Here is a 26985-nt window from a genome sequence, read left to right on the forward strand (position 1 = left end):
TAGCATCTAAAACAATTATAAAGACCAAGTACAAATGCCAGATAGTACACATCGTTAGAGCAAATCAAACTGATGCAAATAAATCATTATTCGATTATTTAATTGCTAAATACTTAAAAAATAACTGCTAACTGGAATCTTACATTTACAAGTCCCATGATTTTTAGAATGACAACCAACAGGTACAAAAATATGCATTCAAAGTAATAAATTTTTTTCTTATATTATATGATCAGTAAAAATTTTAATAGCTTTTAAATCATTTGTACAGTACTTAGGTATTAACAAATATAATGCTATTGACAAATATGTTAGCCCAAACAAATAATATATAAATTATGTATGTTATTGTTAAACACAGTAAACGTGTGCAGCCTCTTTGGGCAAACAGTATAAAGAACTAAATGAACTTGTAACATCACATAAATACAAAAATAACAGTAGGTAATTTCATTCTATACAGTCTTTATTATGATAAATAAAATTATTTAACGCAAAGACGATTTATAATAAGATTATCATATAAACAGTGTGTGGATTTGTAGTCCCTAAATAAAAAAAAAAACAATAAGAAAAATAAGCCTACAATAATTGTTGTTTTTACTATGAGTTAAATGAGTTAACCTTTCGGTGTGGTGACAAAACTCGAAGGCACCAATTTGTATAAAATGTAGGTTTTCCACTTTTATAAATAAAATACTTCTTATATATATAAAAACTAACGTCTTCTAGGATAATGATTATTATCTCGTCTCCTGCGATTGGTCTTTTGTGATCTTTCTATATCTGCTAAATGTTTACGACGCTGGTCTTCCTTCTCGGCAATCTGTTCAGCAGACAATGGAGACCAATATAAGGTTGGAGTAGTTTTGGTTTTTCGGAATAACTCATCTAAGCTCTTCGTCGGAACTCGCTCAGGGGTCTTCGATTTAGATTTCTTACGTTTGTCTGGTGAATCTTTGCCATCTTTTCTTGTTTTTTTTTCTTTAATTTCATTGTTATCATCAGTTAATTTTCTTTTATTTGATGTGTCATCCTCCCCATTCATATCTTCCAATTTACCTCTGTCCCATTCCCGTAATATTATATTATGGTTGTCAACCTGCACTCTTAGTTTTTCAACTTTTTTCACTTTTTGCCTATCTGACTGATCTAAATACGTTCCATTTAATGCTTTGTTTAATTCTTCTTTGTTAGTAAAAACTACTTTCAAAAATTTAGGATTAGTCGACGGCCACTGGGATTCATTAAGTGCATATACTGTTTCCACAGCTTGATCTTCATTTTCATACTCTACAATACATTGAGATTTTATTGCGTCAATCCAAAATCCGTTGGGAACAATTTTTCCAGTTCTCTGTAACAAATCTCTCAACTGACCTACTGTAAACGGTCGAACAAGATTTGATATATGTATTACATTTGTCGTTGTTGTACGCTTTGTAGGCGTTTTCTTTTTGGGTTCTTTGTCAACAAGTTCTTCTTCATTTGATTTCTCAGATTTGCTGTCTTCATGCTCTGCTTTTTCTTCTTCTTCAGGCGCTTCATAGTCAACGGCTTCAATATCGATTAACATAGTATCATTAATATCCATGGCCTCTTCGTTTATGTGTTCTTCTTCAGAATCTGTCTTTTGTATTTCTCCTTCTTCCGAACGATACTCACCATTATCGCCAAAAGAATCACCATTAGATTCTATAATTGTTCCTAATGTAAAAGGACTTATCGTTATAGGTATTCTTGTTTTACAAGAACCCCATTTTCGCTTTGGATGAGTAGTTATTAATTTTGGTGTTTCAGCTAACGTTTGTTTGTCTTCCAACATTGGATCTCTAATTATATCGTCTTGTTTAACCACAAGAATGTCTGATGATTGTACATGAGAAGTTTCTTCTACTGTTTTAGCTTCTTCTTCATCAACTAAGTCGGGGGATCCAACTGTCAGCTGCACAACATCTTCCATTTGTTCAGAATCATTAACAGGGTCTGTTGTGTTCATTTCTTCTACTTGAACTTCATCAGAAACGCTTTTCTGAACTGTTTCATCTGACAAAACAGATGTATTTAAATCATTTATTACACCCTCAGTAGTTCCCGGTACTACTTCCTGAATCTGGACAGGCGGTTCTTGTGATTCCTCTGCGACAGTTGGTGATGAAATACTTTCAACCGGTTTGTCCTCAACAACAGGCTCTGGAAGTATACATTCTGAAACATTTGACTGTAATGTTGTAACTAAAGATGATTGTTCAGATAGACTGGGTGTTTCGCTTGGTTGAACTTGCATAATTTCTTCTGTAATATGTTCAACTACTTCATTAGTTTCAGCTGTATCAATGAGCTTATTAATATCAATATTTGTATTTTCTACATCTTCTTCTTGTTGTTGAGGTGTAACTTCTGGTATCATATCACCACTATCTGTATGTATATTGTCACGCTGATTTATAGTCTCTTGACTGAATGAGGACACTACCAATGAACTTACAGCATCCACTGAAATTATAAATAAGTACACAACAAACATTAATAAAGCATTATAACATATAATAAAAGAAAATAAATTTCACAAAATAGATTAAAATATTAGTAGAATTTAATTACTGTAATTAACAATTTTTTACTCGATAATTATTTTTTTTTATATAAAAGTAGCTAATTGCAACAGAATACTGATAGTGCTATCATAATTCATAACACATAGAAGCTATGCAAATTAGTTACATTTTCTAGACTTATAATAATAAAATAGACTGTTGGATGAATATATGTATGTTGGAAATCAGACTTATAAATCAAAGAGTATTTGGAAGGTCCCTAAAAACTGCTAAGTTTAGCGTACTATTATAATTTTTCAACCAATTAATTCATTTATTTGAGTTATTCAAATATACATTTTTAAAAATGAAATATTCGAATATACAAATTTTAATAACAACCTTCCATATTTACGACCAGTTAAAATGAAGTTCTTGAGTTTTCCTTTTGGTAATTAAAAAATGAACAAAAACATTTGATTGGAAATCAATAAGACCTAGTTTCAACACCTTACAAAGGTAAAAAAAATGTTGATAAAAAATTATTAAAAATAACATTGTAATTGTAAACAATATTATGTACCTACATGTAATAACATGGAAAGTATGCATCATTTAAAACAGAAGTGTTCAAAATAGTGTTGTCAAGCTATAGTTTTATAACAGTTAAATTTTAAATCAGATTTATAACATAAACGAGAACATTTGCAAACTCATTAAAAGCTGCTAAAATATTTTAACGCTGATGAAAGCAAGAAATATTACAAGAAAACTACTAGGTATAGTAATTAGTTAATTTATAAAAAAATCATAATGAATCAGCCAAAAGAGGTACATCGCAAATTTTTAATTTACTATCTTCATAACTAACTGTTGTGACATTATCTGAAATGGGTAATGTGATAAATATAAAATGATAATAAATGGCAATATTTTATTTTATCTAGGGTTTTTACAATTACAGTATTATTGCTAGAAATAGTTATCAAAATACGATTTTCAAGATATTTTTTTTCTACTATTCTTATTAGACGTTTGTAATGAAATAGTTTAATGTTACTAAACTAGTGTGTTTTGTTGGTGTTACATTATTTTATAAATGTTTTTAGTTTGTTTTTATTTTATGCAATATTTGAAAAATAAGTATTTGTTAACAGGAAAAAATGGAATCAATTATTGGTTAAATAAAAAAAAGTAAAAACAACTAATAATAGTTCTTGTTAATTGACCGGTAATAAATCTATTAAATTTTTTCTTCATTGTGTTATTTAATAAGTCCAAAAATGAAATGTTTTATTGTTTATATTAAATGCAACTTACCAATAATAAAATGAAAATTTGTATATTATTATAATGAAAACTTGATATTTTATTCAAATTTTAAGTATCAGTATAATTTAAAATTTTAACAATTACCGTACTTCTAAAAAATATCAAGTAAAACAAGAAAAAAGAAAGAATTAAATAATATATTAGTAACTAAAGACAAATACTGTATATTACAGTAAACATCAGCGCAACGCAAATAATAATTAAAAAAAATTCATAAATAACTATCCACTTGTTTAAATAATTAAATCAGTTTTCAACTACATACTTTAATTTAATACTAGTAACGTTGAGAAAAATAATATGTCTATCAAATAATATTTAAATGTATGAAGAAACATAGAACATGTAGTTTTACTTTGTTGAGTATTATAATACACATTTAAAATTGTAATTTTTTTTTTTTATATAATAGGTTATGTTGAATTTCTGATATTCATTATGTGCCATCCCGTATAAGTATATCTTATAAATGTGTGTAATATTATATCTTGTACAGATGAAAAAAAATGAATTACCTTGATCATTGGAATCGGCGTCAGTTTGGTCTTCATCATTTGCAACAGTACTTCCAAACTGTTCTAAATAGTTTGAAACACTGCCATCTAAAATAGAAGAATTGAGAGAAGAGCTTCCTGCGGCCTCTTCTTTATCTTTTTTTCCTGCTACAGCTGCATATTTTGCTTCAGCTGCCTGTTCTCTTAACAAATCTTTTGGGGAGCGCCTCAAACTAATTTTTAACTTCTGGATATCTCCATCCGATCCATTTGAGCATTCTACCTTCCACATACCCGTCGAACTATCATCATTACAATCATCTGGCTTTGGAAGCTTAATTGTTAGTGCGACCTTTTTTTCAGTCTCATCAACTTTGCTACTAGCACGGGTCTTAACTGGTACCTCATCGACCGACTCAGTTTCCGAAGTAGATGAATGCCGTCTAGTACGTCGCTTTGACGTACGCTTTGGTTTCCGACCAGTCCTCTTACTCATTTTATAAAATGTTAACGTTATTTTATTATTGCGCTATCATGTAATCACTAACTTGAGTCATTACAAATATTTACAACATAATCATCAAAAAATAACACACATGCATTATAGAACTTGGGTAAACATAGTATCACTCACAATATTTATTTTATCGCACAAAACTTACAAAAAAGTTTGTTAATAATTTTGTCCATTTATTAATGAATTTTACAGATATTTCCTTACTGAATTAAGTTTTCCGAATTAGTAAGCACCAAAATATTGTTGTACTCAAAACGAAACGGCGGCCATTTTAATCGTTTATCAACACAAACACATTTCATCGACATCAACTTTCACCACGATAAATTTTTTCCAATCAAATTAAATAAAAATATTATGACTAGAAAATGTAGAGAAAACCAATTTATAAAAAAATTTTGTCCAAGTCAATAGCAAACCAAATTAAAAACTTAATTTAAATTTTATAATTTGTATAGACATTTTAAAGTCGTATTGGTTAAGACAAAATAAGTTGGTAACCGTGTAAATGACAGTTGATAACTGTAATCTATTATGATTGGTTCACTGACCATTTTATAACTACAGCCAAGTAGTAAGTAGATACTAAGACTAAACACGAAAACATGAATAACAGCTAACAGGCAACAGCTAATGCAGTATAGGTACTAAAATCACAATTATTGTATAATTATTCATTAATATTTAATTTTATTTGTCAGACATGATTTATGTGTGTAGACGTTACACCTAACCATCTTGTATAATTTTGAATTTTAATTTATAGATTCATATCAGTTGTAAAAAAAAAATACTAGAATTTATTTTTTAATTTTCATTAAGTAAATGTCATGACGTATTTTTTTAATTTTTATTTATTTTTCAAAAAAATACGTTTATAATACTTACCTATTAGGTATGTTATAAATTAATACTAAACATTTTATCAGTCGACATTTTTTATTTTTTAATTCAGCTCACATTTTAGAGGTCATACAATTTAAATTGCAATATGTTGTATTGCATTTTTTCTATGATTTAATTTACAAAGAAAGAAATTCTATACACGTTTTAACTATCACATTTTGTTTTTATTATTAGTTTACATATTAACTTATTATTTACATATTATTCATTTATGTGAATATACTTAAGCGGCCATACTGATGGAGTTTACTTCTTAAACTGATTGTCTTACTTCATTCCAGTAATTTGATGGTAGTTTATATAGGTTTTCCTTTGGTTAGTAATATCTATTTCTATTAACTACTATGAACATTAAAATATCTCTTTGGTTTTACTTTTATATTTAAATTAAATACATATCTTATGTAAAAATAATCCAAGCTTCTCCCTTCAACTTTATCTTAATCTTTGGAAGTTCGAGCTTTATTAAAACTCTTAAAACTCCCTTAGAATTTCAAACCTTACTTGGTGACTGTGTCTGATTGGTTACTGAATTTTTTTGAAACCTGAACTAGTTTAAAAGGATTTGATCTTCCCCAATCCTCCTCCCACTAGTTGCGTCAATTTATGTATATTTAATTTTACATAGTGAATAAGAATCATCGATTATTATTTTGAAATAATATTCAATCCTAAACATTTTAAAATTCGTTTTATTATTTTTAGATGCATCTTCACACAGAAGAACTGTATACTATACTATCATGAAATATCAAAATCAAATTCAAGAAATTTATAAATTAGCTAAGCACAAAACTCTAAATAAATTATCACAAACAACTAATACTAAAGCTGAATTATACAATAAGCTTGCGACGTATCGTCCTGATTATGATAAAGTTGTATCGTGGTATGAACGGGTGACAGGCTTGAGAGAAGTTCGAATTGCTCAGGATAGAGTATTAGAATCCCAAAAACAATTTATGATTGCCCAAGACAAGAGGAGGGAAGCATCAGTCGAGTTAAGAGCTGTTCAAAACAAACTCAAAGATATTCGTAATGAACTTCTAAATACTTCAAGATCAGAAGACAGGTATATTGAATTAGTTACTCAAGAGCATGCATTATTAAAAAATGAAAATATTATAGTCGACCAGGTCAGTATAAGTGAAAAAGAAGAAAGAGATAGCTTCATATTGCTTTCAACTACTCTTAAAGATAGTCATGATCGAGAAAGAATACAGGCTGAACGGACAAAATATGTTTCAATTGTTGGATCCATATTAGGTACAGTTATTGGTATAATTGGAAGTACTATAATAAATGCTTGGAAAATGAACGAGTTTAAACGAATGGTCTTGGAAGCAAAATTAGATACATCCAACTCGTTACAGACTGATCAAATAAAAAATTTATTGTTACAAATACAAAGTCAAAATAAAACTGTTGAAAAACAATCAATACAATTTCAAAAATCTGATGAAAATTTAGAAACTAGTTTAAAATTGAATTATACTAATCGCGATGTAGTTGTATTAACGGCTATTAATTGTACAATTATAACAATTTCTGCTTACATTATTTCCAGGTTTTTTTGAAATTACTTTTAGTCTCTTTTAGTTAAATTTATATTATTAATTGTTGATAATTTGTATTTAATAAAAGTGTTCCCCGTATGAATTAAAATATTTTATTTTTTGCTTAATTATAAATTACTGAACATTTTGTAGCCAACTCGCAGTATTTTAATTAATGATCAATGATTACTGTTTTTAAAAATACGCAATGAGCTACTGTGATAAATTAGATAAATTATTTTAAACCCTGTTACCAATTTTCTATTCATAGATTCATGATAATAAATGATATAATTTGTACATAAGTGATAATTATTATTGTAATAGTTTTTTTACAAGTATTATAGTAGGTAAAATTAGTATTATATGCATTTTAAAATATTGTAGTAACGTAATTCATATCATAAACAATACTAGACATACTTTTTTTTGTTGAAGTTAATATTTTTGTTTTCTTGAATAACATGACATGACTTGATGACTGATAAGTATTTTTTTCAAAATACATAATTGAAACTAATTGTTTTACCTTGATAAAAAAAATATTACACTTCAATTTGTTGTAGGTTTTTTTTTAAGTATGAAAAGTCAATTCTTGAAGTACAGACTATGGATATTATATTTGGCTAAAAATGTATATGAACAGATTTTGACTACAGATTGTAGCAATTTTTTGTTTTTTTAAATAACTATTTTTGTCAAAAATATTGTTATTTTAGGTTTTAACTATTATTGATACATCAAATGGACAAACATTGTGTAGCATTCTATTTTTATCTTAAATAATTATTAACGAGTTTTTAAAAAATTTAAGTATATATTTTTAGTTTGTCGACTTGATTAAACTATTTTTAATTATTATTCAAATTACAAAAATGTAAACTACAAATTTTGTTGAGAAAAACCAATTTTTAAATTTACCTCTTCCCTTAAAATACCAACAGAGAGAGATCTAGACTGTAGTAAGGTATCCAAGAGGTATACATTTTTAAAAACTAAAATTAGATACCTCAAATGAAATTTGTAGGTAGGTCTTTATAATTTACAAAGATACATAGGTGGTGGTATATAAGGTATACTGGGATTAAGTCACTTACTAATAAATAATACTTGACAAAATAAAATATAATATGTTAAATGATCTCCTAAAGTTCCTTTATAATGAATGAAAAATTTGATAATTTATTAATATAAACAGGACGCTACAATTCACAAACCTTAGATTTAAAAAATTAATGTATTTGTGGTGTATAGGTCATTTTTTTATAGCATGTATACAGAATGTCTCACAATGACCTGACAAATGACATAACTATTGTTGTTGTGAATATTTTTAAGATTTTATTTTTTATTATTAATTTTTTCTGATTTGTGTTATAATCACAGCAGTTTGTAATACTTTAACTGTTTTAAGATAGCCGTTTTATTAAGAATAATTTGCTGAAAATGTTGACTGGTGGACAACTAGTTTTTAGTACCGTTTAATCGGTTTAATAAAAGATATGTTTTAGTTTAGGTGGAAACTGATTTTGGAAAATATAGGCTATGTATAGTTTATATTTATGAAACGATTGGTGAAGAGTGTTGATTGTAATATTGGTCGTCCACGAAACGTGTACTAAAATAATACCCATTAATTAAAATATAGCCTAGGTACCCATTGTGTTCATTTACATATTATATTGTGGTTTGTGGCGTCCTCTAAAAGACAAAGGCCAAAACATAATACGTACGGTATTGTATAGGTACCTCGGTCAAGCCCTACACAGCAACCCTGGTTGTCAAAATATAAGGCATTATGAAAAAATCAATAAAGGGGGTGGTTTAAAATATTCATTTTATTCTACATTTAGGTAAATACGTCTGTATTTAGTTTATTGTTAACTCGTGAATCTGTCGCACTGCGTGCGTTTGTTTATATTTTAACGCGATCCCAATATTTTGCTTTGCACTTTTTAAAGAATACTATTTTAATATTAAGACACTGTTGTAAACAACAGTTTAAAAAAAATTATAATACTTAAAATACTTGTACTAAACGCAGTGTTCATTTTGTTTTTGTTTTTACAACGTAGATTTATCCTTTTTAATAATTGTTTATCTAGTTATATCTTGTGTTCAATCATCAGAATAATATGGAATTCAAATTTAACATTGACGATTTAGTCCAAGAACCAATATTGAAAATAGATTATTCTCTAACACCAGTCGGCTATGACAATGATGCCAAGTATAATAATTATATTTAATATTAACTTTTTTTTTTAGATATAATAATTATTTTATCTTTGTAAAACTAACACCGTTATTTTAAATACGTATCAAAAATAGTCTACAAAAAAGAGTGGCCATGATTATTGATGAAATGGGCAAGGCGTCTGCGAGGGCTCAAGATTTGAAAATTCCCATCACTACGGCTGGAAAATTAACCAAATCAGATCATACAATTTATCTAATGACCGAACAGGACATTGAGAAGTATGTGTATATTTTAACACGCTAAAATTGTATTTGATATTCATGACATGTATTAATTAATTTGCTTTAATAATTTATAGTGCATATGTTGTTGTTGGAATTTTGAAGATGGGCTGGAAAAAATTATATCTTTTTGATAAAAAGGGCACTCGTTCTGAAGCTTTGGTATACTGTTTACTTGACTTTTATATTCATGAAACCAGACAGCGTCAAGGTTATGGCATCAAATTGTATGAATATATGTTAAAGGTGAATTTTTAAGTAAATTTTAACTATACTATAATTATAGGTACATGTATTTTAATATATTATTGCTTTATTTTGTTTGTTCAGGATAACGAGTTGGAAGCAAAACAGTTAGCAATTGATAAACCATCGAGAAAAATGTTACAATTCATGAATAAACATTTTAATCTTAAAAAGTTAGTTGATCAGGGCAACAATTTTGTCATCTTTGAAGAATTCTTTGATAATCCAGGTAGAGAAATATTTATTATTGTAACACATATCTAGGTACATTTATTAGGATTCTGTATTTAATTGTAATTTACTGTATTTCTTATATAATATATACTATACAATATTGCATTTGAAATTTCAGGATTAACGCAAACAAAAAATAAATTGGACAGGTAAAAATGTTTTTTGTATCTGTCAACTTTAAATTAATTTATATTGTTAATGGTATCAAAAAAAACTTAAGAATTATAGCACTTTTTTTATGTTGTTTATTGCCAACCACCTAAGTAACTGCGGCTTATATAGTTATTTGTTAGTAAGCTTAAAAATGTGGTTGGTGTATACAATAACATATTAACTTTTTATGTTACCAACGTTTTTTAGAAATTAAGCACCACATTTTAAATCTTATAGTAACAATATTTTTATAATACTATAAATATATATATATATATTTGTTTATTTTAATTTTAGTACAAATGGACACCGAAATAAAATTATGATTGGACGGCATGCTGCTAACAAGCATCACGACAACATGTCAGATGTAATTAGGGCAATTTTTATTTTATATATTTTATAGTTTATCTATTTATACCAACTTTATATTTTTAGATATTACACGGTGCAAACAGCGCAACCCACGTTAATGACAAATATGTTGCAAACGCAGATATGTAAGTATAAAAATGTAATTTGTAGAATAATGATGGTTTAACTACTTATAATACTATGTATTAGTATAATAATAAATGTGTTATATGGTTTCCTTTTGATAGCGTCAACAACAAGTTCAAAGACAACACGCCTAGTTTCGTCACAGTTCTTCCGTCTGAACAGCATACAAATTCTATAATTAATAAAGTTGTTCCGCCCAAATTAGATCTTAAATTTCACCATTCAAGTTTATGGTAAAATCATTTTTGGAACAATAATTTTTGCAACAACGCCATTTTTTTATTGAGAAATATGAAATAATATGAGCTTTAATACTTATCTGACCCATATGGATCATAATAACTATATAATGGTTTTTTAACTTTTGTACACTAGTGATGTAAGTATAAAAAAAAATTCAACACTGATTACTTTTCTACTTTTCCAAATTTAAATGATTTATAAATATTATACATAAAATGTAATCAAATATTTAAAAAATATCAAATTGTTATGACATTATAGTTAACGGTAGATTTTGCGGCTATGACCTAATGACCTTATTATAGTGATTAATAAAATGAAAAATAAAACATAACATTTACAGTTAAAAAAAAAAACAATTGTTCTTACAAGAATACAATTTAATTGCTTGTAAAATATTTTTCCAACTTGATAAGTATTTTATTAATGAAAGTATGTCTTCAAGAAGCGCACAGTATTTATACTAGTCAACCCCCCCCCCCCACAATTATATTTATATAATATTACGTATTTCTAAATTTGTAAGTGCAATAAAATATAATTATTGTATCAAACGAGTTTTTAGTTGAGATAAATCCAGTTTTTACTTTGTAAATTGCACTGAAATCCAAATTCGATAGTAAAACTATTATATTTAATTTGCTCCTATAATTCAGTATGCATTCATAACTATTCGCCTCTCGACACAGTCGGCTTCCGATTTTTGTTATATTTAATCAAATCGCTAAATAAATAATTTATTATATACATTATTTACATTTTTGTTACCATTTATGTTTTGTTATTTTGTTGTACCTTTATTTAAAAATTAATTTTTTTTTTTACCAAAGTACGCATAATATTACCGTATCTGTGATTATTTTTCTTTTTTCAGTAGTCTAATTTAATTAAAAAGAAACTTGTTCTTCCCAAAAACATTTTATTATGAGACTACTTAGACACATTAGCAATTGTATAAATTAAGATCATCTTCTCCCTCGAGAGTCTGAAGTACTTATTTACCATTATACAAGTTATGCCCAAATATTTTATGTTGATTTATGCTTGATGTTACCTACCTTATTAAAAACAATTATGTAAAACATAATTTCCTTGTTTTTTTTTTTTTAACACATGTCAAAAATATTGGTTACCTGCATTATTTTAACTATCGCTATATTTATTTATAATAATTGCCTTAACTAGTCCAAATGATGTATTCACACGACTTTATGTACACGGCTTCATTCTTACAAAAAAATGTCCACGTACATTTCCTAATGTTAGTGAGTTTGGAGTCAATCTGAAAATGTAATTTTCGATGTTAATATTATGCGAAATTAAGCGGATAGTAAAATTAGATTGTTTGATTATAAGGATTTTATCTATAAATGTAAAACTTACAAAACATAATTAGCGCATCACTAATTGCTAGATTTAACTATAAAAGCTTGTAAAATTTGTAACAATGTTTTATTTGTAGCTTGAATTATTGAATATGAAAATATAAGTATTTAGTCTTTACTACACTACATAAATATAAAAAAAACATATAACACTTTCTTAAAATTGGTATTTATTATAATGACCTTCTAATTCATAATTTTATCCTTATATAATAATATGTTAAATTTTAAATTTATGGTTTACTATACATTATTGAATGATGGTTTTTTTCAATTTACTATACTTATGTGCCCTCGAAACAACCGCAAGCACGTACCCACTATAATTATGGTTTATGTCTATATGGAGACACACTGCCCGCTGGTAAAATCCACAATAAGCTTTCTCCGCTTCCTAACAAAATTAAAATGAAATTACTGCCAAGTGCGATATAATATTATATATCTATTATCTACTATAAAAGCCAAAAGGCCAATTTAATTCCTCTTAGGAACAACTGAAGTCTGAATTAATACAATTACTAATGTCAACTTCATATACCACGCCATTATTCATGAGGGTACCTATATGTTATTACGTAATAAATAATTAAATTAAAATCGCTTAAATAAAGGGAACACGCTCTATGTGAAGACATGTAAAGAACAGCATACGTAATTTTTTTTATTCTTATAGTGTACACAAAATTCAATTATATTTTGTGTAAGTAGTTTTCTATGGAGTCTTCAGTTATAGGCATTTATTAATTTCATTAATTATGACAGCTAAAGGCGAAAGCTTTTAGGTCTACAAGAACACATATTCGCGGTGATGCACATTATAATGTAAACTGAAATTTCCTTTATCTGAAATATAATAAAGTTCACCATGGCCGAGTGGAATACAGGCCATATCAAACCCTTTATCGATACGAAGTTTGGAGTCTACAGTTTTTCAAATTTTTTGTTGTACTTAAAATACCTGTAAAATGTATACAAGTACATTGAAAAACATGTTATACGCGTCACAGCAGTCATTCTCATGTCAGTTTCAATTTTTTTTTTATTAACATCAATACTATGCGACGTTACAATTTAATTTTGTGAACAGAAAATGTGTTCAATACCCGAATAGGAAAAATTAAATAAACTGTTTTAGCAACTTCAATTTCAATAATAAATAATCAAGTTAATTTCAATTACCTTTAATAGTTTATTTTTGCCATGTTTTCGAATCAATATTGAGTTTTTGATACCTACATAATTGCCGCTTCGTCAAGATATAATAGGCAATAGCATAGGCATGTCTTAAACTATTTAACCTGTGTATTAAGCTAAATGGGTCTTTCATTGTAAAAGCGGCGTAACTCCAAATTTTTCAAATATACACCCTATTTTTGCTTAATAGAGTCGCATCATTTAGTCATGTCTTTGATTATTTTTAAATTCAATTACATGGAAATAATTCACCTTTACCGTGAACGACACAAATAACGAGCTTTTTTGACTAAATGTTACTCCATTGTGCAAAATATATTATGTATATTTTAAAAGTTTGGAGTTACACTACTTTTACAATGAACGACCCAAATAATGGCGAATAGTGGCACAAAAACAATACTATTATTGTATACACTGTCAGTGTTTTTTCGTTTTCTTTAAAAAAATCTATAGTCGTTTGTCTTGACAGAATAATCAGGATTTGGCACACGAGGGGTGTTAAAAAGCTGGTTTTTTAAGCATGTGACCACAACTTCTCATTTTACACGAATTTACATTTTACCTAAGCCATTACATCGAATTGTATACATTTCGGAGGAAGAGGAGGCAACTAACGTCGTAGCCCTTCGTGCGCGCCACCATTAAATTACTTATTAGGGCCGCAAAATGTTATACCTGAAGGTACATTTTTGATATCCTATAATGATATAATGTTTGTATAAACATTGCATGAGCGAGTTGCGACATATCTCGGTGTTACAAACGGTATTTGTTAAACAATACAATGTTTATTTAAATTTTAAGCCAAAATATTTTGTAAATGACTGTTTTGGTGACAGGCACCTATTTAAGTACACGAGTGACTGTTTCAGCTGGATAAATGAATAGTGTTCTCACGGTCCTCGTTCGCTCGCGCTTTATTCATTGTTCACAAATCACACTTAATAGCTATTAAACATATACATAGTTAGTACCTAGGTAGTCTTATGTATTATGTATTTCTATTGACTACCTGTCAATGTTACAATAGTGACCTTGTACTTTGTGGGTACTCTGCTATGTATAACTTGTATGTTGAAATTATGTTTGCTAAAAATACAATTTGATAGTCGTAAGACCTCTTTAAAGACGTATTTAATATATATAAAAATCATAGTATTGTTCTTACTTCTTATTGTTTGCATTTTGCAGTTAAACGCCAAGTTGTACATTATTAATTATGCTGACAAATATATGTATATCAACTATAGTTATTGGATATCGTTAAACAATATTACACAATCCACGGTTCCATTTTTTTTTTTTTGAAAATCCCTGTCAAGAACTGTCAGTTATAATATATATTCCATACCTAATTAATCATTATTTTGTATAACTTACGGTGAAAAAATCATAGATGACAATAATTATTGACATGTTATAAAAATTATACATGCCAATGTATAATAGTATTAAATTTGAAATTACTCACTAATTTTATACTTATAAGAATCCTTTATAAATTATATAGAACAATTATTATTGAGTTTAAAATTTCTGTTTAGTGAAAAATGTTCGAACACGTAGGGTCGACATTTTTATTAAACATTTATTAGTTAGGTACCTACAATGCAGGGGAACTTTTTATTGTAATATTATACTTTTTCATATTTTAAAATCAATGGTACTCAACAGTAATTTTTTTGTCGTTGACTAAGGCAATATTTTTGTAAACTTTCCGAAACAATAGATGGTTTTGGATTATGGCCTTTGGTCAAAATTATTGGTCTCATATTGTCATTATTATTTCAATACAACTCATTAGATGTACTATATTAGAGGCCTTCAGTGCAATAATGGACTAAGCCACAAACTCATTAGTGGAAAATTTAAACTCAGCTTCACATTTCACAGCTCCGCGTCAAATTGCTGTACTATGTACCTATTTTCTTTTATTAACAGAAGTAAAAAAAAAAAAAAATTCTATAAAAAAAGTCCTGAGTTATGACTCATAAGTACGTCATACACATCGGACAGATGTATGTACATACATTTTATATGACATCCTAACAGATCATCGCGGTACACACTACACTATATGGTATAATACATACATTGTACATAATATATTTTTTTCACTATTGTCTTGGGTACTTTTTTTCTCCAGCCATTTAGTGATACAAACGGCCAAATAATATAAATTATAAAACTTAAGGAACTAAACGCGTCATCCTTTTCTTTCTTATTATTGTTTTTTTTTTAATTTTATTTAATTGAAAGAGTGGCCAGTGTAGCCAGTCAGCAGTCGGCGTTAACCATTTTATGAGTGGTCACCGCTTTGTACTACATTTTAAATTGTTTCTTATCGCGGTAAGCATGTATAACGGTAAAAAAGGCACGACGAAATGTAAACGGGTAGGTCAGCAACTACCTGTGATAAGCGCGTGATTCTCGGCGGCCGCGTAGTTCTTGCGGGAGAACACCGGCGGCCATATTGAAACTAATGATAACACGAGTTGTTGACATACCCGTTGGTTATGCCACGGCAGGTGGCGGAACGGAATACAAACATTGCAATGTAGTGCTCAATGTTTATATGCCGTAAGCTGTTAAACGTTGCGGTCAATTTCACAATTCTCAATTCACTTCCATGTGCTATTGACATATTTCGCTGGTTATAGAAGTAAGTCCTTATTAGATATCCAACGGTGTTAATGTAACACAATAATATAATATTTAATGTTTTTGTATTTTATTCGTTTTTGCAGTAAACATTACAAGCAGTAATACATCGTTACTATGGAGTTCCAACAGTTTGATTTGAGAAAAATCGCCCACGAACAAATCGTGAAAATTGACAATAAATTGTTGCCTGTCGGTCAACAAGATGATCCAGAGTCAGTATAAATTTGTTATTATAATATTGTAAATTAAATTTTAGAAAAAACAAATTATTTCTTTTCCCTACAATGTGCTTCAATGGACCAACTTGGGCGTACGTTTTAATTCACATATTTTGACCGTTGCACGAAACACTGTCAAATATGCCCATAAAAGGATATCAATAATATATTCTTTTTTTTTTTTTACATGTAATGCCAAAAATCTTGGGCATTTTACACATTCCGTATTTTATTTATTATAGATTTTTTCCCCTTATACTGAGTGATTTTAATTTGAGCTATTAATTATTTTAAAAAGAAAACATAAAATTTACATTTATAATGTAATGAATAGCTACTTATATAGCTTTTTGCTCATTTAACCCCATAATGACATATTATTTTTTATTCATTAAAATAACAAATAAATTGTATTATATTTAACCGAAAACAATTAAATACTTCTATGGTTTTCATCCTGACTTCAGAATCACTGGATTAAAACCTTAAACATACGCCAGTCGGAAGCAGGAATTTAAAATGTTATCAAATTTACACGAGGAACAAAATAACTTTATTTGTTTTGTGTATTTTTGGAAAATATGCTTTTAGTTTATCGTTTAGGTAAATTAGGTATGCCCCCTCCCCCTAATTTTCGCAATTATTTAATAACTATTTTCATTTTATTTCACTGATATAACATTTAAAGTAAAATATTTATTAGTGTATGATTATTGAAAAAATAATTGGTGAATATTATGAAAACAGTTATTGAAATAAAATTATTGGTTTTGTATTATATTTAATTAAATTTTATAAAATTAATGTTTTAAATATTGCCATTTTTTTTTTTTAATCTTGATTTTATAATATTATAGATTACAAGCTGCTATCTCAAAAATATTAGATGATGTGGGATTAGCCTCGGGTATAGCTCAAGATTTAAAAATGCCAATTACGTCTGCTGAAAAATTGAGGCGTTCAGATCACACCCTTTACCTAATGACTGAAATAACCTCTGAAGGGTAAGTCTGCTCTTGATTAATTTAATTGAAATATATTTAAAAAAAAATGAAATTACAGTAAGTTTAATACATGTATATGTACATGTTTATGACTTAAGTTAAAATTCCTTTTGTTTTTTAGGCATCTCGTTGTGGTCGGATTATTAAAAATGGGTTGGAAAAAGTTATATTTATTTGATAGAAAAGGAAAACGCACCGAAGCAATGGTATATTGCTTACTTGATTTCTATATTCATGAAACTAGACAACGTCATGGCTATGGAATTACACTTCTGAATCATATGCTCAGGGTAGTTAAATTATTAATATTTATGGTTATTGAAAAGAATGATTATATTAATGATGATTATTGCAATTTTTTTATTTAAGGAAAATCGAGTTCAAGCTAAACAGTTGGCCATTGACCAGCCGACTAACAAACTTTTACAGTTTATGTGGAAACACTTTGGCCTATCTAAACTGGTGAATCAGGGAAATAATTTTGTAATTTTTGAAGAATTTTTCGACACACCGGCTGGTATTATAAATTATTTTTTTATTGCACTGATTATTATTATACTAATATTATTTGTTCACTTTTATTCAGAATCAGATATAAGGGAACACAGCGAGGTTGATAATCGGTATTTATGCTTATTAACTAGTTTATTTTTTTTTTAACATAAAAAGTAATACATTTTTCATTGATAATAGGTCAGGTGGATATAAAAGTCAAGCAACGTTTGGTCGGCACGGTGCCTCTAGGCAGCAAGATTGTATGGCTGATGTATGTATTATAACAATAACTAAACTTCAGTGGAATCTCAGCAATATCAAATTTGTTAATAATAATAGAACCCTTATAATTTCATATAGTATACTTACACTCAATGTATAAACATTCTCAAATTACCAAAAATAATGTGACGTTGCTTGATCAATGGTGTTATTAAATCCTTTGTAAAAGAAATATTCAAGCAATACTTCAAAGAAAGACTAACATACACACCTAATTGTCTTCCAAACAGATTAAAAAAAAAATATATGTTTTGTTTCTAATAAATAAGTTTAACATCTCATTTATGAAGGCTCAAGGCCAAATTTTAATTTTTTTTATCATGCATTTATAACATTACTTTTTTTTATAATTTTTCTAGTTAATTTTATTATAACTAAATTAAAAGTCTGTTTTTATTCCCCATAGATAAAGTTGTGAAATTTCTGTTAAAAAAAAATTAACTTTGTTAAATTAATAATTAAGAGAATGACAACTTCAAAAGTAATTTTTTATCAAACTGAGTGATAACTCTGAAAAATATTAGATGTCCAACTCAAAATGCCTACTTAATAAATTTATATCATATATTGCCTGTTTTTTCCTCTTAATAAATAATTCTTTTTGTTCCTCTAAATATTAAATCATTGCTCTTCGGTTACGAAACAAACGAGAAAAGGGTTAGACTTTCATTTCGTTTTGAAGCAAAATTTAAATTGAATTTACTATTTTAGTATTACTCTTAACTTCTTAATTATATTAATTATTTTGTTTACAGATACTATATGGCAATAACGGAGTTGGGCATACAATTATAACTGAAAAGAAGTGAGTTTAATTTAAAGTTCACACATTTAATATATATCCATGTAGTTACTGAAAAATGTCATCATTTTATGTAGAGAAGATAATCAGGTCGAAATTGAGGTAAATAATCAAGCTAAAGCCGCAAGCCAAAATCATGAAGTAGATGCTAACAGCTATCATAAAACTGATGACAGCCAAAGATTAGATCTCAAAAACTATCACACTCAACTTTGGTAAATCTAAAGAGTTTTAATAGGTGGCAGCTTTTTAATTTAATAAAAAAAAAAAATTATGTAGATTTTATATTTTATAATATACCTACATTATTATTATTATATATTATAAAACCTATTATTAACTATTATAATATGTTTATATTAACACTTAATCATATACTCAACTATTATTTTGTAATGACACTGTGATCACTTTAAAAAAATAATACTAAACGTTGTTTAAGTGGGTTATTTGTCTGTGTTACTAATTGGTTATTATTTAGTATATGTTTTATTTTTTTATTTTTATAGCTACATTATGTAATACGCTTCTTAGTTAAGTACTTGTCATTTTTTGTATAATATAAACATCACAGAATTCCATTTTTAAAATATACTATTAATAAATATCAGTAATTATAATAGCTTATTATTATTAAATAAGTTACGGCTTTTATTTAACACAATTTTCTGGTAATATATTTTGGTCGTTTATTTTTTACTTGTTTCTAAGTACCCATCAAAAAAGGCTTTCCTGATTTTTTTATCTCAACCATAGAATATTTGAAAACGTTAGTCATTTTTTCAACTGCGGGTAACCTACTAAAAAGGGCTACTTATTATATTTTAAAAATTCATACCTTGTTTCCAATTTGAGAAAAAAAAATAGGCTTGGAGAAAAATGTATTCGACAAATCTGAAACAAGAAATGTGAAATAATAAGAATAAAAAATGATGTGTATTTGAGTAGTTTGGAATTTTAAATTCTTTTCAATTTGGTACATGCATTTTCACTTGTAAAGTGGTGTTTGAATGTATATGGTCAAGAATTAAGTATCGTGTAAATGGACAATGTCTGTGTGTAAAATGGGGTTGCCTGTTGTTACATTAGTGTTGCCTGTTTAAATTTATTTTATCTAGAAAAAAAAGTTGGAATATTTATTGTTGAAAAACTAATTTCCTTATTAGTAATCATTATAAATTCTAATTCTTTGAACTAATTGTATTTTTCAGATTAAATCGATTATCACACATGATTGTCATTTAGATAGATTTTATTCAACAACAATATTATAATTAAAACAATCAATATAATATTATTTATTTAACAAACGTACAGTATAGATTAATAATTATATATATATATATATATATATATAAATATACTAATAATACATTTTTTATGTATACAAATTATTCCTATAATTTGTATTCCCGTTACAAAATTGAACTCTCATGGTCTATAGTTTAAAACGATAATTTAATGATATTTATAAACAAATAAAAACAAACCCTGTTGCTAGAAAATTATACATGATATTCTGCACCTTCACTTCTGTCATCAGATATGAATGAAATCATGTATTCAGCAGTACTTTGATCAACCCAAATTAAATTTACAGCCAATGATACTAAATATCCAACTAAACCTCCAGCTAATACATCCAACAAATGATGACGTCTAAGCAAAATTCTGCTAACAGCCACAGCTAAGGCCCAAACGAAAATTATTATACTTGTTAATTCATTCAACGGGTACAATAGTGAAAAGAAAAATGTAATATAAAATGCGCGGGACACATGGCCAGATGGAAAAGAATAACAATCTGGTCCAATTGTCATCCATTGATAAGTTGGATTGCCCACAGGCCGTCGTCGTCTAATGAAGGCTTTAAGTACAGCTACCACAAATACATCTATCAACAGACCTAAGTAAAACAATAAACTATTAGTTTTAGTGATTACAAAGCATATTATTATTTATATTTTCAACAATAATGTAAATGCTAAAAAAGTATACGAATACTATTAACCCTAATCAATTTATTAGAATAAAAAGTAAGAAGCAAAATATATTTATAAATAATTTAAAAAAAAGGTATACATTTTTTTTCTTTCTTTAAAGTCATTTCTAAGAAACTACCAGTAGCCTAGAGTCTAACCTGCAACTTTATGTAACATTATATATATAATTATTATAATATTAAATTTAATACTGATAATTAAATTAAATATAATACAAGCATTAGATATTGGTTCAATTTACCAATTAGGAAATTCACTTGCATTTGGAACATTGGTTGTGACCAAAAGACCCAAATAGATGTCATCCAACCAGCAAGCCATACAATTCCGTGGCACGAATACTAAAATATACATAATAGATGTTACATTAATGAGTAATTAATACTAGTACTAGTAATAATGTGATTTGAGTATAATGATGATAAAAAGTTACAAATATCCTTAAAAAATTATTGAAGCTTGAGTGGGGTATTATATTTACACTATTTACATGACTTGATGTAACTCCCACATGGATATCTTGACTAGTTTGCCAACATTTCGGAACACTTGTACGTTCCATCTTCGTTTGCGAACTAGTCAAGACATCCAAGGGGGAGTAACCTCAAGTCATGTAAATAGTGTAAATACAAATATCCTTCCGTGTAGATATATTTACAAACGACCTACTTTGATTTAACTCATTTACATAATAATACAAACTATCTACTCATTTAGATTTTTTTTTTGTTTATTGTCATATAACAAAGGAAGACAAATATTAAGATTTTCAAAAGAACTTTGGGGGAAGAATTAGAAATGCCTTAGCACTTTGGTATTAAATACTTGGTTTGTTGACAGTGCAATGAATATTATACTAGCTACATAGTGTTATTAATGGCAATAGACAATTTTATTATAAAACTTGCCTCTAATCCTTTGTAATATGTATTAAACTTGCGCGATGGTAAAAACTTGGAAACTGAGTTACATAACACCGAAGTAAGTTTCGAATCAAAATCTAATAAACTGCTCAAAAAAGGTGGTACATTCCTCTTTGCTGACATTTTTTCAGTTAATTTTTAAAACTGAAAAAAGCTTGTTATTTTTTAATATTGAATATTGATTAATAAGTTATACGTATCAAGTCAAGTAAACATTTATAAGAGCTATCGCTATCACAGATTAGATAATCTGTGCCGCTATGGTGTTATCAATTATTATGTTTATATGATGGCGTTAAAAGGGTTTGAAATTAAATCGATTTGAAACTTCTTAAAACGGTTTAGCGTAATATCTATATATCCGTTAATATGTCCTAAATATTAAATATTTAAATGGGTTTAGAGAAAATTTTGTAAACAGATTTTAATTAAACGTTTTTGCTACATGACTTAATCATTTGTTCTAAGAGATCTGATAAAGGTCATAACATTCAATGATGATAATGTTTATATTTAAAATTGGTTATAAGTTATAACTTATCAAGAAAGAGGGCCGATTGAAACCGGAAATTTGTATTTAAAAATTGCTGCATTATTATTGTTGAATAATATCCTTCAATTATGTTCAGCTGTAATATTTTTGGCGTTTCGATACCTAATAAACCTGCTGGTAATTTACTAAACACAACATAACATAATATTATTCAATTAACTAATAAATAAATTTATTTTTATTTTTTAATCCATCAATTAAATCAAAATTAATTCTTACCATTATGTTGCCTGTGGAAAGTTCTAGTCCTTTGCAAACACAATCGCCAAAAAATAATGCATTTGTTAGCACTCCTTGTCGTAGGATGGGTCTTAAAAGAAAATCCATAGGCTCTCCATTGCACTCGGAAGTTATGAAAAAAACAAAATGTTTGAATGAAGCTAAAACGGCCGCAAAAAATTTACTACGTGCAAGTATCCAAATAACAAAAGGATCAAATTCTACAAATTTAACAGATAGCAGTTTGACGATTAAAAGTAAAATAATCGACAAACAAAATAAAATTAAAGAACTCGGAACAGAGCTAAAAAACAGTGAACAGGTTTGTAACAATTACAAAACAAATAACAATTTTAAATAAACTATACAATTTTTAACCAACAGTAAATGTATTTAAAAAATAAATTCTATATTTATATATTATTATGTGTGATTTATCAAGATGAGTAATTTTAATGTAAAATGTATTTAATTTTTACATGCACATTACAGTCTAAACTAATATAGTATACAATAAAAAAAGAAATAGAATCTAAAATTTGTTTTACCAAAATGTAAATAAATAAAATAATATTTTAATTTATTTTCAGCATAATTTATTTAAAATACAAAAATTATCAGAAAAATGGTTAAGAGTATGCCAAGAAGCCTTAAAATCACTATTTGAGAAATTAAAGGACAGTTCAGATTTCAATGGCCATTCGTTAGAAGATTTAATAAAGCATCTGGGAATTGATCCCATTCTTGTAAAATATGATTGTCATAGTCAAGATTTTATCTAAACTTCAATTTATTTTAATTTATTTTGCACATACTTCCATTATATTATTATATGTATCATGAATTATTTGTTAACTTATATTATTAGAGAAGTCATAAAAATTCTGTAACCATCTAAATTAACTAATTAATGCTCTTTCATTCACTGTAGATAACCTATTATAATTTATGATCAACAAGTTTCTAGTTTAATTATTTATAATTTCCGTCATGTCTTGTACACTGAATCTTTTATATAATTAAAAATATATTACTTATATTTTTGTTCTAGAATAACTAAGTGTCTCAAATTCAACCAAGTTTTACTATTTTTTAAGAGCCATAGCTCATACTATAGGATATAATTACTACAATTACCAGTTAGATGCAAAAAGTTGTAGTTTGGAAGTACGCTTATCGCCTGACCCGAGGCGTTTTTTGGGAGGTTTCTTGACAATATTTCCTCATTTTAGGGTTATCACATCTAAGAACATTTTACCTCCCCCCCTTCCAAAGTCACCGAAATCATTTACATAAAATATAAGAATTTGCCTTTTCCCCTAAATAAGCAACTGAGCCTGTCACAAATTAGAGACAATATATTGAGATGGGTTGGGTAAAATTAATTTAGAGTTAAGAGTAGACCGAATAAAAGTGGGTCGATGTTTCAAATAAATACAAGAAGGTACGTGTAGAGAAAATATTTATCTCCCCGTTCTTATATGTATTAGTTAAGTGGAGAAAAAAATATGGTTTACTCCGTAAAATGAAAAATACAAGAATAAGAATGTCATTTCACATTAATTATGTATTTGGTTATCACTTATCATTAAATTTCAGAAAAAAATGATAAGAATTAGTATAAAATGATAACAAGGGACGAGTCACGTGTGCGGTGTGTAATAACTAATGTGTATTGTGTACTGTAAGATTTGAAAATAAAATAAGTAATTATCTAATAAAACTGTTAAGAATTAAATGTCACAATTTGTCTATTAAGTATTCACTCAGTATTAAAGGTATTAAAGATTTGCGCTTGTCAATTATGACGAGTTTTATACCATGTGTGAAATGGGTAAAACAAGGCGCATCGTCAAACCAAAATTCGATTAAACTTACACAACAAGAACTGAAAGAATTAACAGCAAAAAATCCTAAAAGTTCAGAATCACACAAGAAAAATGAAGAAGATTATGATTTGGAAAATTATGACGAAGAGGAGATGGATATGGGTGCTATGGACGTTAGAAATTTGGCCGTGTATAATGACGTTGCTGATGACTCTGACAACGATAGTGATAAATTGGATGAATTACTTAAACCTGATGACAATCTTGTACTAGTGGGCAATGTAAAAAAAAACGAATGCTCTTTAGAAGTTTATGTATATAATAACAATGATGAAGATTTCTATATTCATCATGACATAATTTTAAAACATCCACCTCTATGTTTGGAATGGTGTGGTATACTAGGAAACTTCTGTGCCCTAGGATCTATGTCTGCAGTGATTGATGTTTGGGATTTAGATTTGATTGGATGTCTGGAACCGACAGTTAGGTAAGTATATTTATAATAATTAGCAATAAAAATCCTAAAGAATAATTAATGTATTATTTGTTCCATTTTATAGACTTGGTAGAAAAAAAAAGAAGAATCCTGAAAAGAATTATGGGCATACTGATGCAGTTTTAGATTTATCATGGAATGAACACTTACCACATATACTTGCTAGCGGCTCAGTAGATGAGACTATTTTATTATGGGACCTAGAAGCAGGAGAACCACATACACAAATGGAAAATTTCGGTGATCATGTACAATCCTTGAAATGGCATCCTTTTGAATCCCAAACACTCGCAGTTGGATCTTCCAATTTGTATGTTTATGATTGCCGCACATATGATACATATATAGATTGGGCCATAAAAGGTAAAGTAGAAAAAGTCCACTGGGATCCATCAAATGGTTTCTTGTGCTATGTGGGCACAGATAGAGGTAGACTTGTATGTTATGACTGTCGCTCCGACAAACCAATATGGAAATATAGGTGTCACGAAAATGAAATCACTGGTATTTACGTTTGGGAAAACTATATTGTTACCTCATCAGCTGACGATACCTTGAAAGTTTGGGACAAGGAAAAGAAGCATTTAATTAAAACAAGAGAATTTACAGGTGCATTACACAGTATAGACGGGTGTATAGATTCTCCAAATTTAATAGCCGTTGGAGGTAGTGGTACTTCTAAATTCCAATTGTTTAATATTAATGATTACAGTTTGAAAACTTGTTAATATTTGTGTGTGTTTGTTTATAATAAATTGTAAAAAATGATCCTTCTGGTATATTTATTCTATTATATTTAGTTAAGTTTAAGGTCTATAATTTTAAATTGTAAGTTGTTCAACAAGAGGGCTTACCTCTGCTGACAGTGGGTAGATTGGAAATCTCTATTTTTGTAGTACAATAATTATTGTGTTCATTCATTACAATGGTTAAAACCTAAAAACTCTAGATAAATACGAATTCAGACAATATTTGAAAATATCAATGGTAACAATTAGATTATAAATAATTTAAAAGTTATTAATCAGAAATAAAATAATGTTGGACCCCAAAGATAATTGTATTCAATGCAGCTACTCGAAGTTGAGAAATCTATCAAAATATTTAGATAGTAAGGTTTTAAACTAAATTGCACTATGATTTTGTAAAAAATAGCAGCTATTATAAAATCACGTCTTTAACCAAATTTTTTCTTATTTGCCAAATCTTGCATAATAAATAATTTATAAAACTACATTTTTTTTTAACTTTCCCCCTTTACTCTTTTGTCTTTAAGGAGTAATATGTTTTTTTTTGCATACTGTTTTCGGATAATACAAGCCTAGAATAGAATAAGGTCACTGAAAGTGAAATCTGTGGACTGTGTTCAATTTATAAAATATAAAATAAACTATAATGAAGTATATAATTTACTTTAAGTTTTTTTTACCAAGTACATAATTTCTAAATCAACAGCAGCTGCGAGGACAAAAAACAAATATGTATTATAGCATGAAATATTATCATACATAATTTTAAATACATTACCGACTTATTAATTAATTCATATTATTTAAAATTTATTATTATAATTGGTTCTTACTTAAATTCGAAAATACATTATAATTATTTATTTAAAATCATGGAAACTGAAATATTTTTAAAGCAATAATTATTCCATGAATTCACCTTGGTTTTTATCTTTTATCAATACACGTGCAACAGCTACC

General features: G+C 27.7%; 7 protein-coding genes and 1 long non-coding RNA gene across 12 annotated transcripts; 5 read left to right on the forward strand and 3 right to left on the reverse strand.

Annotated features, from left to right (window-relative positions):
- Window positions 1-211: 211 nt before the first annotated feature.
- LOC126842936 (apoptotic chromatin condensation inducer in the nucleus) lies at window positions 212-5342 on the reverse strand. 2 transcript variants are annotated; one of them, XM_050580177.1, is made up of 2 exons: window positions 3125-3281; window positions 212-2496 (listed from the first exon to the last, which is right to left on the reverse strand). In XM_050580177.1, the coding sequence occupies exons 1-2, from the start codon at window positions 3150-3152 to the stop codon at window positions 719-721; spliced, it is 1806 nt and encodes a 601-aa protein (XP_050436134.1). In that variant the 5' UTR covers window positions 3153-3281; the 3' UTR covers window positions 212-718. The 2 variants fall into 2 exon arrangements, with proteins under 2 accessions (XP_050436134.1, XP_050436133.1); XM_050580176.1 differs by lacking the exon at window positions 3125-3281 and adding an exon at window positions 4385-5342 and having other exon boundaries at window positions 217-2496.
- Window positions 5343-5383: 41 nt separating this feature from the next.
- Window positions 5384-7494, forward strand: LOC126842937 (mitochondrial potassium channel-like). Of its 3 annotated transcripts, none has more exons than XM_050580178.1 (2): window positions 5384-5524; window positions 6492-7494. In XM_050580178.1, exon 2 carries the CDS (start codon window positions 6530-6532, stop codon window positions 7361-7363), a length of 834 nt encoding a protein of 277 aa, XP_050436135.1. In that variant the 5' UTR covers window positions 5384-5524; window positions 6492-6529; the 3' UTR covers window positions 7364-7494. The 3 variants fall into 3 exon arrangements, with proteins under 3 accessions (XP_050436135.1, XP_050436137.1, XP_050436136.1); XM_050580180.1 differs by lacking the exon at window positions 5384-5524 and adding an exon at window positions 5640-5775; XM_050580179.1 differs by lacking the exon at window positions 5384-5524 and adding an exon at window positions 5894-6101.
- A 1249-nt stretch (window positions 7495-8743) lies between these two features.
- On the forward strand, window positions 8744-12691 carry LOC126842723 (alpha-tubulin N-acetyltransferase 1-like). Its single transcript, XM_050579839.1, has 8 exons — window positions 8744-9572; window positions 9674-9820; window positions 9901-10069; window positions 10154-10298; window positions 10422-10452; window positions 10754-10826; window positions 10895-10956; window positions 11059-12691. Exons 1-8 carry the CDS (start codon window positions 9478-9480, stop codon window positions 11192-11194), a joined length of 858 nt encoding a protein of 285 aa, XP_050435796.1. The 5' UTR covers window positions 8744-9477; the 3' UTR covers window positions 11195-12691.
- Window positions 12340-20145, reverse strand: LOC126842726 (uncharacterized). Its single transcript, XR_007686375.1, has 3 exons — window positions 20089-20145; window positions 12903-12979; window positions 12340-12482 (listed from the first exon to the last, which is right to left on the reverse strand). It is a non-coding gene; the product is annotated as an uncharacterized LOC126842726 (long non-coding RNA).
- Window positions 16309-20560, forward strand: LOC126842722 (alpha-tubulin N-acetyltransferase 1-like). Of its 2 annotated transcripts, XM_050579838.1 has the most exons (10): window positions 16309-16447; window positions 16533-16661; window positions 17525-17671; window positions 17793-17961; window positions 18041-18188; window positions 18258-18294; window positions 18365-18437; window positions 19204-19253; window positions 19328-19465; window positions 20462-20560. In XM_050579838.1, coding segments are annotated over exons 2-10 (861 nt in total). In that variant the 5' UTR covers window positions 16309-16447; window positions 16533-16563; the 3' UTR covers window positions 20463-20560. The 2 variants fall into 2 exon arrangements, with proteins under 2 accessions (XP_050435795.1, XP_050435794.1); XM_050579837.1 differs by lacking the exon at window positions 20462-20560 and having other exon boundaries at window positions 19328-19681.
- A 64-nt stretch (window positions 20561-20624) lies between these two features.
- LOC126842724 (polyisoprenoid diphosphate/phosphate phosphohydrolase PLPP6) lies at window positions 20625-22557 on the reverse strand. Its single transcript, XM_050579841.1, has 3 exons — window positions 22162-22557; window positions 21495-21594; window positions 20625-21156 (listed from the first exon to the last, which is right to left on the reverse strand). Exons 1-3 carry the CDS (start codon window positions 22297-22299, stop codon window positions 20756-20758), a joined length of 639 nt encoding a protein of 212 aa, XP_050435798.1. The 5' UTR covers window positions 22300-22557; the 3' UTR covers window positions 20625-20755.
- Window positions 22558-22568: 11 nt separating this feature from the next.
- On the forward strand, window positions 22569-23933 carry LOC126842725 (uncharacterized). Its single transcript, XM_050579842.1, has 2 exons — window positions 22569-23270; window positions 23539-23933. Exons 1-2 carry the CDS (start codon window positions 22953-22955, stop codon window positions 23728-23730), a joined length of 510 nt encoding a protein of 169 aa, XP_050435799.1. The 5' UTR covers window positions 22569-22952; the 3' UTR covers window positions 23731-23933.
- A 657-nt stretch (window positions 23934-24590) lies between these two features.
- On the forward strand, window positions 24591-26044 carry LOC126843051 (periodic tryptophan protein 1 homolog). The gene is made up of 2 exons (XM_050580357.1): window positions 24591-25267; window positions 25341-26044. The coding sequence occupies exons 1-2, from the start codon at window positions 24753-24755 to the stop codon at window positions 26002-26004; spliced, it is 1179 nt and encodes a 392-aa protein (XP_050436314.1). The 5' UTR covers window positions 24591-24752; the 3' UTR covers window positions 26005-26044.
- Window positions 26045-26985: the final 941 nt, after the last annotated feature.

This window comes from Adelges cooleyi, unplaced genomic scaffold, assembly GCF_023614345.1.
Source record: "Adelges cooleyi isolate 19-005CV unplaced genomic scaffold, UGA_ACOO_1.1 ACOO_flye_CR_arks_rails_tigmint_CR_PRNA_574, whole genome shotgun sequence".
NCBI classification, from domain to species: domain Eukaryota; kingdom Metazoa; phylum Arthropoda; class Insecta; order Hemiptera; family Adelgidae; genus Adelges; species Adelges cooleyi.

Excerpts from the sequence above, each read along its gene's own strand:
- LOC126842724 (XM_050579841.1), bottom strand. The coding sequence starts at position 22,299 with ATGTCAGCAAAGAGGAATGTACCACCTTTTTTGAGCAGTTTATTAGAT. Across the intron at positions 21,595-22,161 it reads CATATTACAAAGGATTAGAG|TATTCGTGCCACGGAATTGT; the intron begins GCAAGTTTTATA and ends TGTATATTTTAG. Across the intron at positions 21,157-21,494 it reads GCAAGTGAATTTCCTAATTG|GTCTGTTGATAGATGTATTT; the intron begins GTAAATTGAACC and ends TGTTTTACTTAG.
- LOC126843051 (XM_050580357.1), top strand. The coding sequence starts at position 24,753 with ATGACGAGTTTTATACCATGTGTGAAATGGGTAAAACAAGGCGCATCG. Across the intron at positions 25,268-25,340 it reads TGTCTGGAACCGACAGTTAG|ACTTGGTAGAAAAAAAAAGA; the intron begins GTAAGTATATTT and ends TCCATTTTATAG.
- LOC126842936 (XM_050580176.1), bottom strand. The coding sequence starts at position 4,859 with ATGAGTAAGAGGACTGGTCGGAAACCAAAGCGTACGTCAAAGCGACGT. Across the intron at positions 2,497-4,384 it reads CGCCGATTCCAATGATCAAG|TGGATGCTGTAAGTTCATTG; the intron begins GTAATTCATTTT and ends TTATAATTTCAG.
- LOC126842725 (XM_050579842.1), top strand. The coding sequence starts at position 22,953 with ATGTTGCCTGTGGAAAGTTCTAGTCCTTTGCAAACACAATCGCCAAAA. Across the intron at positions 23,271-23,538 it reads AGCTAAAAAACAGTGAACAG|CATAATTTATTTAAAATACA; the intron begins GTTTGTAACAAT and ends ATTTATTTTCAG.
- LOC126842722 (XM_050579837.1), top strand. The coding sequence starts at position 16,564 with ATGGAGTTCCAACAGTTTGATTTGAGAAAAATCGCCCACGAACAAATC. Across the intron at positions 17,672-17,792 it reads ACTGAAATAACCTCTGAAGG|GCATCTCGTTGTGGTCGGAT; the intron begins GTAAGTCTGCTC and ends TTTGTTTTTTAG. Across the intron at positions 18,295-18,364 it reads CACAGCGAGGTTGATAATCG|GTCAGGTGGATATAAAAGTC; the intron begins GTATTTATGCTT and ends CATTGATAATAG.
- LOC126842937 (XM_050580178.1), top strand. The coding sequence starts at position 6,530 with ATGAAATATCAAAATCAAATTCAAGAAATTTATAAATTAGCTAAGCAC.
- LOC126842723 (XM_050579839.1), top strand. The coding sequence starts at position 9,478 with ATGGAATTCAAATTTAACATTGACGATTTAGTCCAAGAACCAATATTG. Across the intron at positions 10,070-10,153 it reads TGTATGAATATATGTTAAAG|GATAACGAGTTGGAAGCAAA; the intron begins GTGAATTTTTAA and ends TTGTTTGTTCAG. Across the intron at positions 10,299-10,421 it reads AGAATTCTTTGATAATCCAG|GATTAACGCAAACAAAAAAT; the intron begins GTAGAGAAATAT and ends TTGAAATTTCAG.